The sequence below is a fragment of the Pantherophis guttatus genome, chromosome 4 (genome assembly GCF_059756535.1).
Source record: "Pantherophis guttatus breed Tessera chromosome 4, ASM5975653v1, whole genome shotgun sequence".
In the NCBI taxonomy this organism is placed as follows: domain Eukaryota; kingdom Metazoa; phylum Chordata; class Lepidosauria; order Squamata; family Colubridae; genus Pantherophis; species Pantherophis guttatus.
In genome coordinates this window covers 128183514-128196907 of record NC_142066.1, presented here as the reverse complement: position 1 = coordinate 128196907, position 13394 = coordinate 128183514, and the positions used below count along the sequence as shown (strand labels likewise).

The 13394-nt window shown below is 40.8% G+C and overlaps 1 protein-coding gene across 5 annotated transcripts in view; it reads left to right on the top strand.

The window, feature by feature from the left end:
- SDHAF3 (succinate dehydrogenase complex assembly factor 3) overlaps window positions 1-8888 on the top strand; it is a 38764-nt gene extending 29876 nt beyond the window's left edge. For all 5 annotated transcript variants that reach the window (XM_034401802.3, XM_034401805.3, XM_034401804.3 and 2 more), the window contains one exon: window positions 7840-8888. In XM_034401802.3, the coding sequence (XP_034257693.1) occupies window positions 7840-8043 (204 nt within the window). In that variant the 3' untranslated portion in view covers window positions 8044-8888. The remainder of the gene's footprint in view (window positions 1-7839) is intronic.
- The last annotated feature ends 4506 nt before the right edge of the window (window positions 8889-13394 follow it).

Below are 13394 nucleotides of genomic sequence, written 5' to 3'. Positions count from 1 at the left end.
TCTCTTCAGTTTTCTCCTGCAGAGGTTTGGACACCCAAATATTTGCAGATTCCTCAGGGGTGCGGCAAATCTCAGGCCCCCAGTTGTTCACCACTTTCCAACTTGGGACCTACCAAAGTGCTGCAGGCTCTGATGGGAGGCCCCTTTGAACCGCTGCGAGAGACCCCTTTGCGCTTCCTGTCCTTTAAGGTGGCCTTCCTGGTCGCTATAACTTCGGCCAGGAGGATCTCAGAATTGCAGCCCTTTCTATCTGTCCAGATCTGTGTGTGTTTCATACCAACCGGGTGGTGTTGCGTTTGGACCCACCCTTCTTACCAAAGGTTAACTCATGGTTTCACAGGGCCCAGGAGCTGGTGCTCCCAAATTTTTGTCCCACTCCAGAGCATGCTCTGGAACGCAAGTGGCACACATTAGATGTGCGTAGAGCATATAAAGGGGACCTACGCATTCAGGAGAATGGAATCTCTTATTTGTTTCATTTCAGCCGGCCTCCTTGGGGGCCAAGGTCACTTCCTCGACTCTGAGACACTGGATTAGGGTATGTTTTGCCAAATCCTATGAAATGCAGGCCCTTCCATTGTCCAAGAATATTACGGCACACTCCACCAAGAGTGCGGCCACAAGTGTGGCATGGGCTATGCAGGCTTCCCTTGAGGAGGTGTGCTGAGCTGCTACTTGGTCCTCCCCGTCCCCTTTTATCAGATATTATAAGCTTGATGTGTATGCCTCTGCTGAGGAAGCCTTCGGGAGCCTTTCCCTCCAATGGGTGCACACTGCTGAGGGGACCTACGGCCGGGCTCCTGCCCATCCATAAGGGAAGCACCGCTTTGGTATGTCCCATTTCTGGATGCTGCCCTCACTACAATGGAGAAGGAACATTGGTCTTACCTGATACGATCCTTCTTGTTGAGTGGGGGCAGCATCCAGCCCCACCCTTCAGGGAGCCGGCCTGGGTCAGTTGATGGGTGGTTGTATGTTATATTTGATTACTTGTTGATTTCTTTCGGACCATGACATGTTGAGACTGTCGCAGTTCTTCGCCAGAAGCTGGGGACCGTTGGTGTAGGAGTGTCCTTGCAGCTTTGACAGTCTCAGTCCTATTGGCTAGCAGATGAGGACAACCCATTCCTGAATGCTGCCCCCACTCAACGAGAAGGATTGTATCAGGTAAGACCAACGTTCCTTCAGTCTGAATATTTCTCCCATCTCTATCCTAAGCTGCCAGGTCTCCAAAGTATCCACCCAAACCCCTATCTCCCTTTCAAAAATATCTTCCAGGTTATCCGATTCCATTTTTAAATCTCTTAAAGTACTTTTTCCTTGGTTTATTTAATCATTTATTGTTATATTTATTGTCTTCTCCTCCTCATCTTCTTTTGTTTTTGGTTTGTCTATTCTATCTTTTCCTCCATTCTTTCTGCTGTCTTCTCTTTTCTGGTCTCTTTGATCTCCATTCATTATCAGTTGTAGCATATTTTCTATTTTCCCCTTTATGTCTTGCATTAGGTTCTTTATCTCTCTGTGATTCTTTGTCATAGTACCCCTAATGCTTTGAAATATCAATGCCATTTCTCTTGAAATCTTACTCATTTCCCCCTGATAGAGCATCTTGTCTTATTTTAATAAGTCCCGCTCTTACTCAAGTCCAAAACCAATATATTCAAGTCCAATGTTGCTCCTCAGAAAGTTCAATAATCATACTTCTTTATATCTCAGTTCCATTTAAGTAGTCCAGGCAGCTTCCATAAATCAAGAGTCACTTTACTTTACTTAAGAGTCTTCCTTATTCTCACAATAGAGTCTCCAGTAATCATAAAGTAGATAGTTATAGAACAGTAAGTATCACCATAGTCGTCCAGATCAGTGGTCACCAACAGGTGGTCTGCGGACTACTGGTGGTCCGTGAGAAAATTTTGGTGGTCTGCGACACATCCGGGCAGAGGAGCTGCTCTGGGATGAACAATGGTCATCCCTGTGACCAGAGCTCTGGAATATGGGACTGGCCAGGCATGGTGGGGATGTAAATCTCCACTGTAGAGGGAGTTTCTTGCAACTTGCAACTTTGCAGCACAGCCCTCGCCGGCCAGAATGAGGTAATGGTGCAACGAGTGGCGGGAACCCTGGGCTGTTTCTTCCCCCTACTGTAGCTTCCTGTCTGATGAACCCACCAGTGTCTGTCCCCGTCTGATCTGTCCCCGTACCCACACACACACCAACACAGCCAGTTGAGGGTTAAGGAAACACTTTGGAACGCACCCAGGTCTTATCTCCCACTTGGCAGCGATAGACACACCGTCTGCCAAGTGACTTTATTTTCAAAGTAAAACAGAAAGATAAATACTCAAGAGTCCAAATGTCCAACACTTTAAATCTTTCTCTCAGCAGTTCCGGACGAGGCTTTAGTGACTATCCAAGGTTTGCTTTGTTCGTCACAAGGATCCTTGACCACCACCCTCTATTATATAGTCTCTGGGGTGTGGTCCAGTGACTCAGTTCTAATCCCTAGCACGCCTCCTAAACTGCTGCAAACGTTTATCACGCCTTCGGAGGCGTGCGTCCAGGAATGATGTTTCTTCATCACTCTGATCCGAACCAGCTGTCTCCTCTCCCTCGGCCAGCACTTGAGACAATGCCAGAGGGGAGGGGCCTGGAGAGGGAGGCCTGGCTGACTCCTCTTCCTCATGCTCGGAGCTTTCTTCCTCCGATGGGACAGGCTCAGAGGGCGGGGCCACAACACCCGTCCATCGCCCTCCCTTCCCAATCATTCGTCGCCTGGCAAGGGAAAAACGGGGGATGGAGATTTGTTCCATTTCCAAAGTGGGAGCAAAGCTTCGTCTCTTGCTGGATCTCGTGGCCGTTTCTTCCGGCCCTTGTTGGTGCTCCGCACACCTCGGTCTCTCAGGGAGATGCTTGACTTCCTCTCAGCCCCAAGACACTGGCTGGCCCATGAGATGAGAGAGAAAGAGAATGAGAGAGAGAGAGAGAATGAGAAGAGAGAGAGAGAGAGAGAAAGAAGCAGACAGAGTGAATGAGAGAGAGAGAGAGAAAGAGACAGAGAATCAGAGAGAGAATGAGACAGAGAATGAGAGAGAAAGAGACAGAATGAAAGAGAGAGAGAATGAGAGACAGAGAGACAGAGAATGAAATAGAAAGAGAGAGAGAGAGAATAAGAGAGAGAAAGAGAGGGGGAGAGAGAGAGAAAGAGGGGGGGAGAGTGAAAGAGAGAGAGAGAGATAGGAGGGAGAGTGCCTGAAGGACCCCATCCCGTCACTGGGAGTCCGGTGCTTCAGCAAGCGGTGCATGGGTTCATATTAGTGGTCTACGGGATTTAAAATTATGAACTTGGTGTTCCCTGAGGTCCAAAAGGTTGGGGACTCCTGCTCCAGATGAATGTTGCTTATTTCTTTTATCAAGAATTTTCCTAGTCTTGTAGGAGTATGGTATATTTTCCATTCACCATTAGATGGCACCCTTAGCTTAGATTTCAGCGTTGTTTCAAGAGTGATAAATTGATTAATCCAAATTTAGTTCAATTTATGGAAGCAAAGTTGGGTATTCAAGCAGATACAAGTAGATTGTTCCAGCATTTTATAATGCCTTTCCAAAACAACGCCTACCCAGTTTGAAAATACAAGGTCTTTAGCTTTTCTCCCTTTAGTTGTCTCTATGGTTGTTCGCCGCTTTAAGAAATAGTTCTAAGAGTCTCTTTTCCTGGATTTTCCTCTTTTTTTTTCTTTTAAGGTTAGGGTCTAAATAAAAAAGGAATCTTCTCACCCAACCGCAGTCACTGTTCATCTATACCGCTCCTGCACATTTCTTTGCTGCCTTGGCTGTCCCAGCTTTCTGGCAGCTATGATAGCTGCCTCTTCTCCTTGTCGTGGATGAGAGTCTCCTGATAGCTGCCTCTTCTTGTCGTGGATGAGAGTCTCCTGAGTCAAGCAGGAGAGTTGCTGTTCTCTGTGACCTGCAGGGCGCCCCTCTTTTCTTCACTACAGGGTTGGAGCCCTCCCATGGGGAGAACTCAGTGCGGGAGCGCGGAGACTCGCTCCTCACATCTGATCTCGCTGCGATGTTAGCTGGAAGTCCTCTGAAAAGCTTTTTGTATAGAATGCCTATAACTGTCTTATAGAAATACTGATAATAACATACCAAATATTGCTTTTATAATAAATTATTTTGGAGATAACAAAGAGAGAAGATAGGAAATAGATTTCCTTCTATGTGAATGACCCAGTCTCAGATTCCGCTATTTTTAAGGACGTATTATCTAGCTGGATTTTAAGAGTGTTGCCTCATGACCTCCTTGAATTGCTGCATGCTCATAACCCAAAGAAAAAAAGCACTTTAAGAGATCAATTTACTAAATGCAAGTTTAACACTATGGTCTACTTCTACCTGGATAAAAGCCAAAGATCAATAACAAGTGCTGTTCAATTTGTTTGAAATATGATTTTGAATGTGCGGAAGCACAGATAAAACATTTTTTTGAATAATGAAAGTAACGGATTCTCTTCTTTTTCTCATATTAGTGCAACAGAACTGCATCTGCTGATTCTACGTGCATGATGCTTGTAGCTTATAAACCTCTTCAGTTTATAATGTCTCTTGCTATCTCCCTACATGCAGACTGTATGTTCATTCGTGCACAGAAACAGCTGAAAACAGATTCTGAAACACCTCCTAGAGCTTGAAAAAAGATGCTGCTATTTTAATAATCCCAAAGGAGGTGATCTTGCATGAACTGCAATGTCTTTTAAATGATTTCTTTTAAAGGATTTGCCTAGTCTTATTTGTAGTGATTTAACAAAATAAGAGTTGGAAGGGACATTGGAGGACTTCTAGTCCAAGACCTTCCTCAAGCAGGGGATCTTATACCATTTCAGACAAGTGGTTGCCCACTTCTGAAGGCAAGCCATTCCATTGATTAATTGTTTTGACAGAAAATTTCTCCTTAGTTCTAAGTGGATTCTCTCCTTGATTAATGTCCATCCATTGCTTCTTGTCCTGGGTTCAGGTGCTTTGGGGAATATGTTGACCCCTCTTCTTTGTAGCAATGCCTTTAGGTATTGGAAGACTGCTACCATGTCATCCCTATGCCCCACCCCCATTTATTTATTTATTTTTTATTTATTTATTTATTTATTTATTTATTTATTCATTCATTCATTCATTCATTCATTCATTCATTCATTCATTCATTCATTAAATTTATATACCACCCTATTCCCGAGGGACTCAGGGCGGTGAACAGCGAAAGATAAAAATACATGTAATACAAATGTTTAAAAAAACCAATTAAAATATACTAAACACTCTGGTCCCAGATAATTCAAGACATCCCAGTTTAAAATAAAATCAGAAGCAATATAAAGGGAAAGTTAGGCCAGGCCGGCCTGCTGAAACAGGAATGTTTTGAGGGCACGGCGGAAAGTGCGCAGATCCGGGATCTTCTGTATCTCTGGGGGGAGCTCGTTCCAGATGGTGGGTGCCCTCACAGAAAAGGCTCTCCCCCTGCGGGCCGCCAGTCGACACTGTTTGGCTGACGGCACCCTGAGGAGCCCCTCTCTATGGGAGCGTACTGGGCAGTGAGAGGCTATTGGTGGCAGAAGGCGGTCTCGTAAGTACCCCGGTCCTAAGCCATGGAGTGCTCTAAAGGTGGTAACCAAGACCTTGAAGTGCACCCGGAAGACCACCGGGAGCCAGTGCAGCTCACGCAGGAGGAGAGCCACATGGGAGTGCCATGCTGCTCCCATAACTACTATTAATCTAGACATACCCAATTTCTGTAACTGTTCTTCATGTTTTAGCTCCCAGTCCCCTAATTATCTTCATTTTTCTTCCCTGCATTCTTTCTAGAGTCTCAACATTTTTTATAATGTGGTGTCCAAAATTGAATGCAGAATTTCAAGTGTGGTCTTATCAAGGCAGTAGAAATTTATATTAACACTTCACATAATCTTGATTCTTTCCCTCTGTTAATGCAGCCTAAGACTGTGTTAGTTTTGTTGGCAGCTGCAGCACACTGCTGGCTCATATTTAAGTGATTGTCCACTAGGACTCCAAGTTCCTTCTCTCAGTTACTACTATTGAGCCAGTTAAATTTGGTACAGCAAATAAAAAGTGGTTTGAGCAGAGATATTTTTAATTCAAATTTAGCAGAAAATTTTTTACCAAAAAACATGGAGAAGAGAGATGACATTTTAACAGAGCTATTTCATTTTCAGAAACAACCTGAAGTGGTTCAGTGATTCATTGCTGCAGAGTACAGCAATCAAGAGTTCAAACTGAAATGTAAAATATTGTCAGTTTTTATTAGCTTTCTTAATTCCATAGACTGTTTTTCTTAACTTTTTCGGTTAATATTTTGAAAATCTTTTAAATTGGTGATTGTGTGGAAGTTCCTATCATGTTAAGTTGATGCAGAAGTAAAAAAAATATTGACTAGCAAATGATACAGTGAAGCTACTAGTGCTCCTGAGTACGGATGATCTCCAAATATAATTAATCCTCAAACCAAATGAGGTTGAAATTTGCCAATCAAGTTTCTGAATGTGTAAATAATTGCTTTAGAGGTTCCTGTTATATATTACAGGGTTAAAGTAATAGATTTTGACCTTAAGATAAAAAGGGTAGAATAAAAATAATGCCAGAGCTTCTTTAAGCCCCGGTCCACAAAGATAGAAATAGATGTATACTTGTTCAAAAAAAATGAACTTGAAGACTAGGGGCTTTTGTAAAAGTATCCCTTAAGTACAGCAATGCTTATTGTTGTTACAAACTACAAACTACTTAAATGCTTATTGTTGTTACAAACTAGGATGACATGGTAGCTCACGTTTCCAGCATTAGCTTAAAAAAATTGGATTTTAATTTCTGGATCAGGTTACAAAAAGGGATGTTGCTCAAACACTAATCTTTCTGGAGCAAGATCTTTTCCACTGGGATTGGTTGACAGCAGTGGTGAAATTTAAAATTTGTTACTACCAGTTCTGTGGGCATGGCTTGGTGGGGGGGGGGGGTAATGTGACTGGGTGGGTGTGGCCATTTTTTTTTTTTACTTTTAAAACCATCTTTTACATGTAAAACATGTAAAAAATGCTTTCAAAAGGCTCTGGCGATCCCAGCTGAGTTGCCTGATCGTCAGAGGGTTTTTAAAAAACCCTCTGCCAATCAGGCAACTCAGCTGGGATTGTCAGAGCTTGGATCGTCAGAGCCATTTAAAAGAAAAAACTTTTTTTCTTTTAAATGGCTCTGACGATCCCAGCTGAGTTGCCTGATTGGCAGGCAACTCAGCTGGGATCGTCAGAGCTTGGATCATCAAAGCTTGGATCGTCAGAGCCATTTAAAAGAAAAAAAGCCTCTGATGATCGCACGGCTCAGCTGGGCATGGGGAGCGGGGGCAGGGATTTTTGCTACCGGTTCTCCGAACTGCCCGCCGCCATTGCTACCTACTCACCCAAGCCGGTCCGAACCGGGAGCATTTCACTCCTGGTTGACAGTCAGATTCATTTGATTTACTTGATATTCTTGGTCATGTTGATTAAATAAAAGTTTGGGGACGCTTTAAAAATGATCTCTCCATTGTTCTTTAAAGTGGAAGTATGATTAGCTTATGATTTTAAATAATTATCTTTAAATTAAAAAAGATGAGATCTATATTCCTTTGGATTCATTTTACATTTCTATTTTTTTAAAATACTGAAGTACTTTTAAAAAAAAAAAAACCTTTCTCTATATGATAAGGTCATCTATCATCCCTGCAGTCCCTATCTTGAAAAATTATGGCTCCCACCAAATTGTCATCAGTTTTATTCATTTGTTTTTTTCTCCTCTTCTTAGAACTACGCAATGATGCTGCAGCAGCAGGCTAATCAACATGTGCAAAACACCACTGATCAGCCTGATTTTGGAGCACATCTCACAAAGGAGAAACTTAATGCCTTTCGAGATGAGCAAGTTGGACAGCTACATGAACTAATGCAAGAGGCCACCAAACCCAAGAGGCAATTCAGTATTTTAGATGATGGAGACAGCAAACATTAACACATTTTTTGAATTTCATTTTATGATGTTCCTTTTTTTGTAATATTTTCAAAATGGCTTTACTCTAAAGAATAATGAAAGATGGTAAAGATATGCATAATGAATTATCAAAAGTAGCTAGTGTCATCTACATATTATGTACAGCCTGCACTAAATGTTTAGAATAGTTCAATATTTTGGAATATTTCAGCTGTGTTAAATTTACCATATGCAGGAAATAGAATTAAAATGACTTTGTACTAAGAATGTATTTTGTGGATGGTCAGAACATCAGAGAGGGAAGACCTTTGAATTGCATATGGATGCGTTCAAAGTTTAATAGTCATTTTGCTTTTGAAAAATAGAATTCAGGTGTATGTATTTAACATAATTTATTGTTTGATTCAAGTGTCTTGAAGATCATATGAAATTATGCCTTTGAATTTACTTTTAAATACCAAAATCTGCCTTTTTTTGCCCAATATTTCTTTCCTGCAAAATAAATTTTGGTTTTTCTATTTCATTTTAAAGCACTAAAGTAGCAGATGGCATTGTTACTCTTTCTGTGATGCACCTTCGCATCATTCTTCAGCCTCCCATTCTGCTCTTGCTTCCTGTTCTGATAAAAGTTCCCTTGCCATGTCTTCCCTTGAGATTTAATTGGAATATAACAAGTCAAGCAAGCTCCAGACTGCTGGGAAGAGGATTGTTCAGTGCGAGAAGAATATCTGCATACACAGTCCAGCTGTTTCTTAACTAAAAAAAAACTCGAAGAAATTCTGCATCCAAGTTTTAAGAAGAGAAGTTCCTTTTATTTAATATGCACAATTCTCTAGAACCCAATAAAACTATCCTTGTTTAAAAAATTTTATGCTCTGGCTATTGTTTTTTAGTATACTTCCAGTTTTAAACAAATCAAATATGAATTCAGAGCTTGTGAAAAACAATCAGGTTTTATAAGTGGCAACTGGAAGTAAAAAAGAAATTGATCTCTGTTTATATCAATAATGCTACACATAATTTTTAGATGGGTATCTGTTAGGGCTTGATAAAAACTAGTGACTATAGTGATGACTTTGACCCAGAAGATCTAGATTCAGAATAACAGAGTTGGGAGGGAAGTATTCTAGTCCAATCCCCTGCTCAATCTGGAGACCCTATTCCATTTTAGACAACTGACTCATCAGATTCTTCTTAAAAGCCTCCAGTGTTGGAGCACTCACACCTTCTGAAATCCATCTTCAGCCATGAAAGCTCAGTGAAAGTCACACTAAAGTAGAATAGAATAGTTGGAAGGGACCTTGGAGGTCTTCTAGTCCAACCCCTTGCTTAGGCAGGAAACCCTACACCACTTCAGACAAATGGTTATCTAATCTCTTCTTAAAAACGTCCAGTGTTGGAGCATTTACAACTTCTGGAGACAAATTGTTCCACTGAATTGTTCTAACTGCCAAGAAATTTCTCCTTAGTTCTAAGTTGCTTCTCTCCTTGATTAGTTTCTTCTTGTTCTACCCTCAGGTGCTTTGGAGAATAGTTTGACTCAGGTGGGTTCCAGCAAGTTCTGACCAGTTCTAGAGAACCGATAGCGGAAATTTTGAGTAGTTCGGAGAACTGGTATATACCACCTCTGACTGGCCCCGCTCCATTTATTTTCTGCCTCCCAAGTCCCAGCTGATCAGGAGGAAATGGGGATTTTGCAGTAACCTTCCCCTGGAGTGGGGTGGGAATGGAGATTTTACAATATCCTTCCCCTGCCACACCCACCAAACCACACCCACCAAGCCATGCCATGCCCACCAAACCACACCCACAGAACCGTAGTGGGTAGTAAAAATTTTTGAAACCCACCACTCATTTGACTCCCTCTTCTTTGTGGCAAAACCCTTGAGATATCAGAACATTCCTATCATGTCACCCCCAGTCCTTCTTTTCATAAGACTAGACATCCACTTCCAGCAACAGTTATTTATATGTTTTATCCTCAAGACCCCTAATCATCTTTGTTGCTCTTTGCACTCTTTCTAGAGTCTCAACATCATGTTTACATCATGGCAACCAAAACAATTCCAAGTGTGGCCTTACCAAGACATTATAAAGTGGTATTATCACTTCCCGTGCTCTTGATTCTATCCCTCTGTTTATACAGCCTAGAACTGTGTTGTCTTTTTTGGCAGCTGCAGCACACTGCTGGCTCATATTTAAGTGATTGTCCACTAGGACTTCAAGATCCCTCTCACAGTCACGACTATTGAGCAAGATACCACATATACTGTACCTGTGCATTTTGTTTTTCTTGCCTAAATGTAGAACCTTACTTTTTTCACCATTAAATTTCATTTTGTTAGATAGCGCCCAATGTTCAAGTCTATCAAGATCCTTCTGTATCTTAAGCCTATCTTCTGGAGTATTGGCTATTCCTGCTAGCTTGGTGTCGTCTGCAAATTTGATGAGTTCCCCATCTATCCCCTCATCCAAATCATTGATGAACATGTTGAAGAGTACTGTGCCTAAAACAGAGCCCTGGGGTACCCCACTATATATCTCCCTCCATGTAGTTGCATGATGTACTTGTCATGATGAACATGATAAATTAAAAACAGGCAGAAAAAAAGAACCATTTTTAACTTTGACAATAGTTTGTCCAAGATTTAATTATTTCTTTTTTGCATCCCAATTGAAAACACTTCGCATGCTGATTGAACATGGTCTGAAGATTTAGGGAGAGTTTCCATTGATACTAAAGTTTGTTTTTTTTAAAAAAGAAAAAGCTCCAAACCAGTTATAGGAAACAGGTTTTGTTTAAAATGTGAACGAGGATAAGAAGGTAAGCCTCCTTTGCTACATGTTTTTGGAACAAAAATCTCTGCCTTCTTGTAATTAATTATTGATACTAATTAAGAAAAGAAATCTCACTGCATGACAAATATAATGTATCTTTTGGCTTTCAGACACCAGCATGATTCTGATTTATATAACCTAGGTTTATGGGTGGAATAAATAGTTAGGCCATTTAGTGTCACCATCCAGAAGCATGATCTGCTCACAAATTTCAGGAGATTGTTGGCTTGTAAGTACTGTTTGGAGGATGGTATCCTGGAGTATGATAGCAATATTTTCCCATGTGCTTCATATCTTAGCATCTCTCTTGACATTCAGTTGATGTGGGTGGGTTGTCCAAGATATTATATAGAGATCATGGAAAAAAGAAATGAAAACTCATTTGCCTAGTCTGAGCCCTTTATCATTCAACATTTATTAAAAACCTCTCAACTATTGTAAATGGAAATAAGATTTTTTCCAGCATAAAAAAAAAGTAATCACCTATTTCCAATCTTCCCCTAACATTATTTTGATCTTTCTCAAAAACAATAATTTCACTTTGAATTCCTATTTTAGAAATGATTTGGTGTAGAAATAACTTCATTGCAAGATTAAAATAGAAGTGACAGTGATTAAAATAGCTGAATATAACATTAGTTTCCATTAAAATGTCAAAAAGTACAAGTCTCCTGAAAATTACTCCAAGTAATTAATTCAGTTTTCAATTTTCTTTTAACTGAGTGTTAGCTAAATATGTCGTTCTTACCTAAGACAATTTTATGGTAGTTATTTGCCATTTTTAGGGGGATTTTATTATTCTTTACCAAGTAGATAAGCAGGATCCAGATACTTTATTTCCTCAGCTAGAGAAAGATCACTATATTTCCAAATTACTGGAATATACAACAGAAAGAACTAGTTTGTACATTTAATTTAGATTTTCATCTTCCAAGCAGTATGTTGAATTACCTGTACTTATTTTAGGATGGGATAGACAGCATTTTGATGTTTCATTTCTGTTAAGGGAGAATTCATTGATGGTTGTAGACTTTATAACTTTAGTAGGTAGCGCTGAAATACTGGTCCTTTTGTGTTAATGGTGGGAATTTAAAAAGTAAATGACTATATTAATAGGCATTAAGCCCTTATTTTAGCAAAAAAACTGTAACAGAAACTAACTAACCAATTACCCACAGGATATTTATTTAGGCAGCTGTTAATTGCATCCAGACCACGGTTTATTCATTTCAATCCATAGATTGGTTACTGGAATGCAAATCAAATCTTTAGGCTGAAGAACCAATGATCAAACACACAAGAACACAGTATAACCATTGCTGTTATTACCACTGTTGGAAGAAATGTCCATTTGGGTTCAGTTTCCCCAGTTCAGTGGGGAAAAAGACACTGGAAACATGGAAACATGGAGATCACTTGGAAAGATGGTGGACAGGATCACATGCCTTGATGATGTTGAGTGAAAGAGAAAAAAAGGGCACAGATGCTGAGAGTGCCTCAGTTTTATGCCCTGTCTGGGCTTTTGAATTTGAGCTTGTATTCTGACTGGTTGTCAGACTCCCATGGGGCCATGCAGGGGCAACTCTATAGTCTGTCCTGGGTCCCAAGCTTGGTTGAATCTTGCTGGATAATGATGTAATGAAGGCAGGGGTGAAATGCTTCCAGTTCGGACCATATCGCCCGATCCGGTAGCAATGGCGGCTGGTGGTTCGGAGAACTGGTAGCAAAAATCCCTGCACTCGACCCCCATGCCCAGCTGAGCCACGCGATGATCAGAGGCTGTTTTTTTTACTTTTAAAAGCATTTTTTCTACAACCTCTTCGGCTGAAAAAATGCTTTAAAAAGTACAAAAAAAAAAAGCCTTTGATGATCGTGCGGCTCAGCTGGGATCGTCTGAGGCTTTTCAAAGCATTTTTTTCTGCAACCCCTTCGGCCGAAGAGGTTGTAGGAAGAAAAATGCCTTTAAAAACCTCTGGCAATCCCAGCTGACTTGCCTGATTGTCAGAAGCTTCTAAAAGCATTTTTTTTCTGCAACCTCTTCAGCCGAAGAGGTTATAGGGAAAAAAAATGCCTTTAAAAGCCTCTGGCGATCCCAGCTGACTTGCCTGATCGTCAGAGGCTTCTAAAAGCATTTTTTTCTGCAACCTTTTAAATTGTACAAAAAATGCTTTTAAAAGTAGAAAAAAAAGTTGGCCATGCCCACCCCACCCCCCACCAAGCCACGCCCACAGAACCGGTAGTAACAAATTTTAGATTTCACCCCTGAATGAAGGGGTCTTGGGCAATTCCTATTATGCCTCTGCTTGCAGGAGGTAGATCTTTGTTATGTAGAATAGACTGGCCCAGGCCTTAATAGCCCATTGACAAAGGTGGGGAGGGGGGAAGCTGAGTTTCTGCCTCTGTTTTAGGGGAAATATTCTGCCTTTTAATTATTTTTCTAGGAGAGGGGTGGGTACTAACTTCCTACACCAGTGAAGAAGAAATTTATTTTTTCCACTGCACCCCAAAAAGGACATACTGCTATATGTTAAATT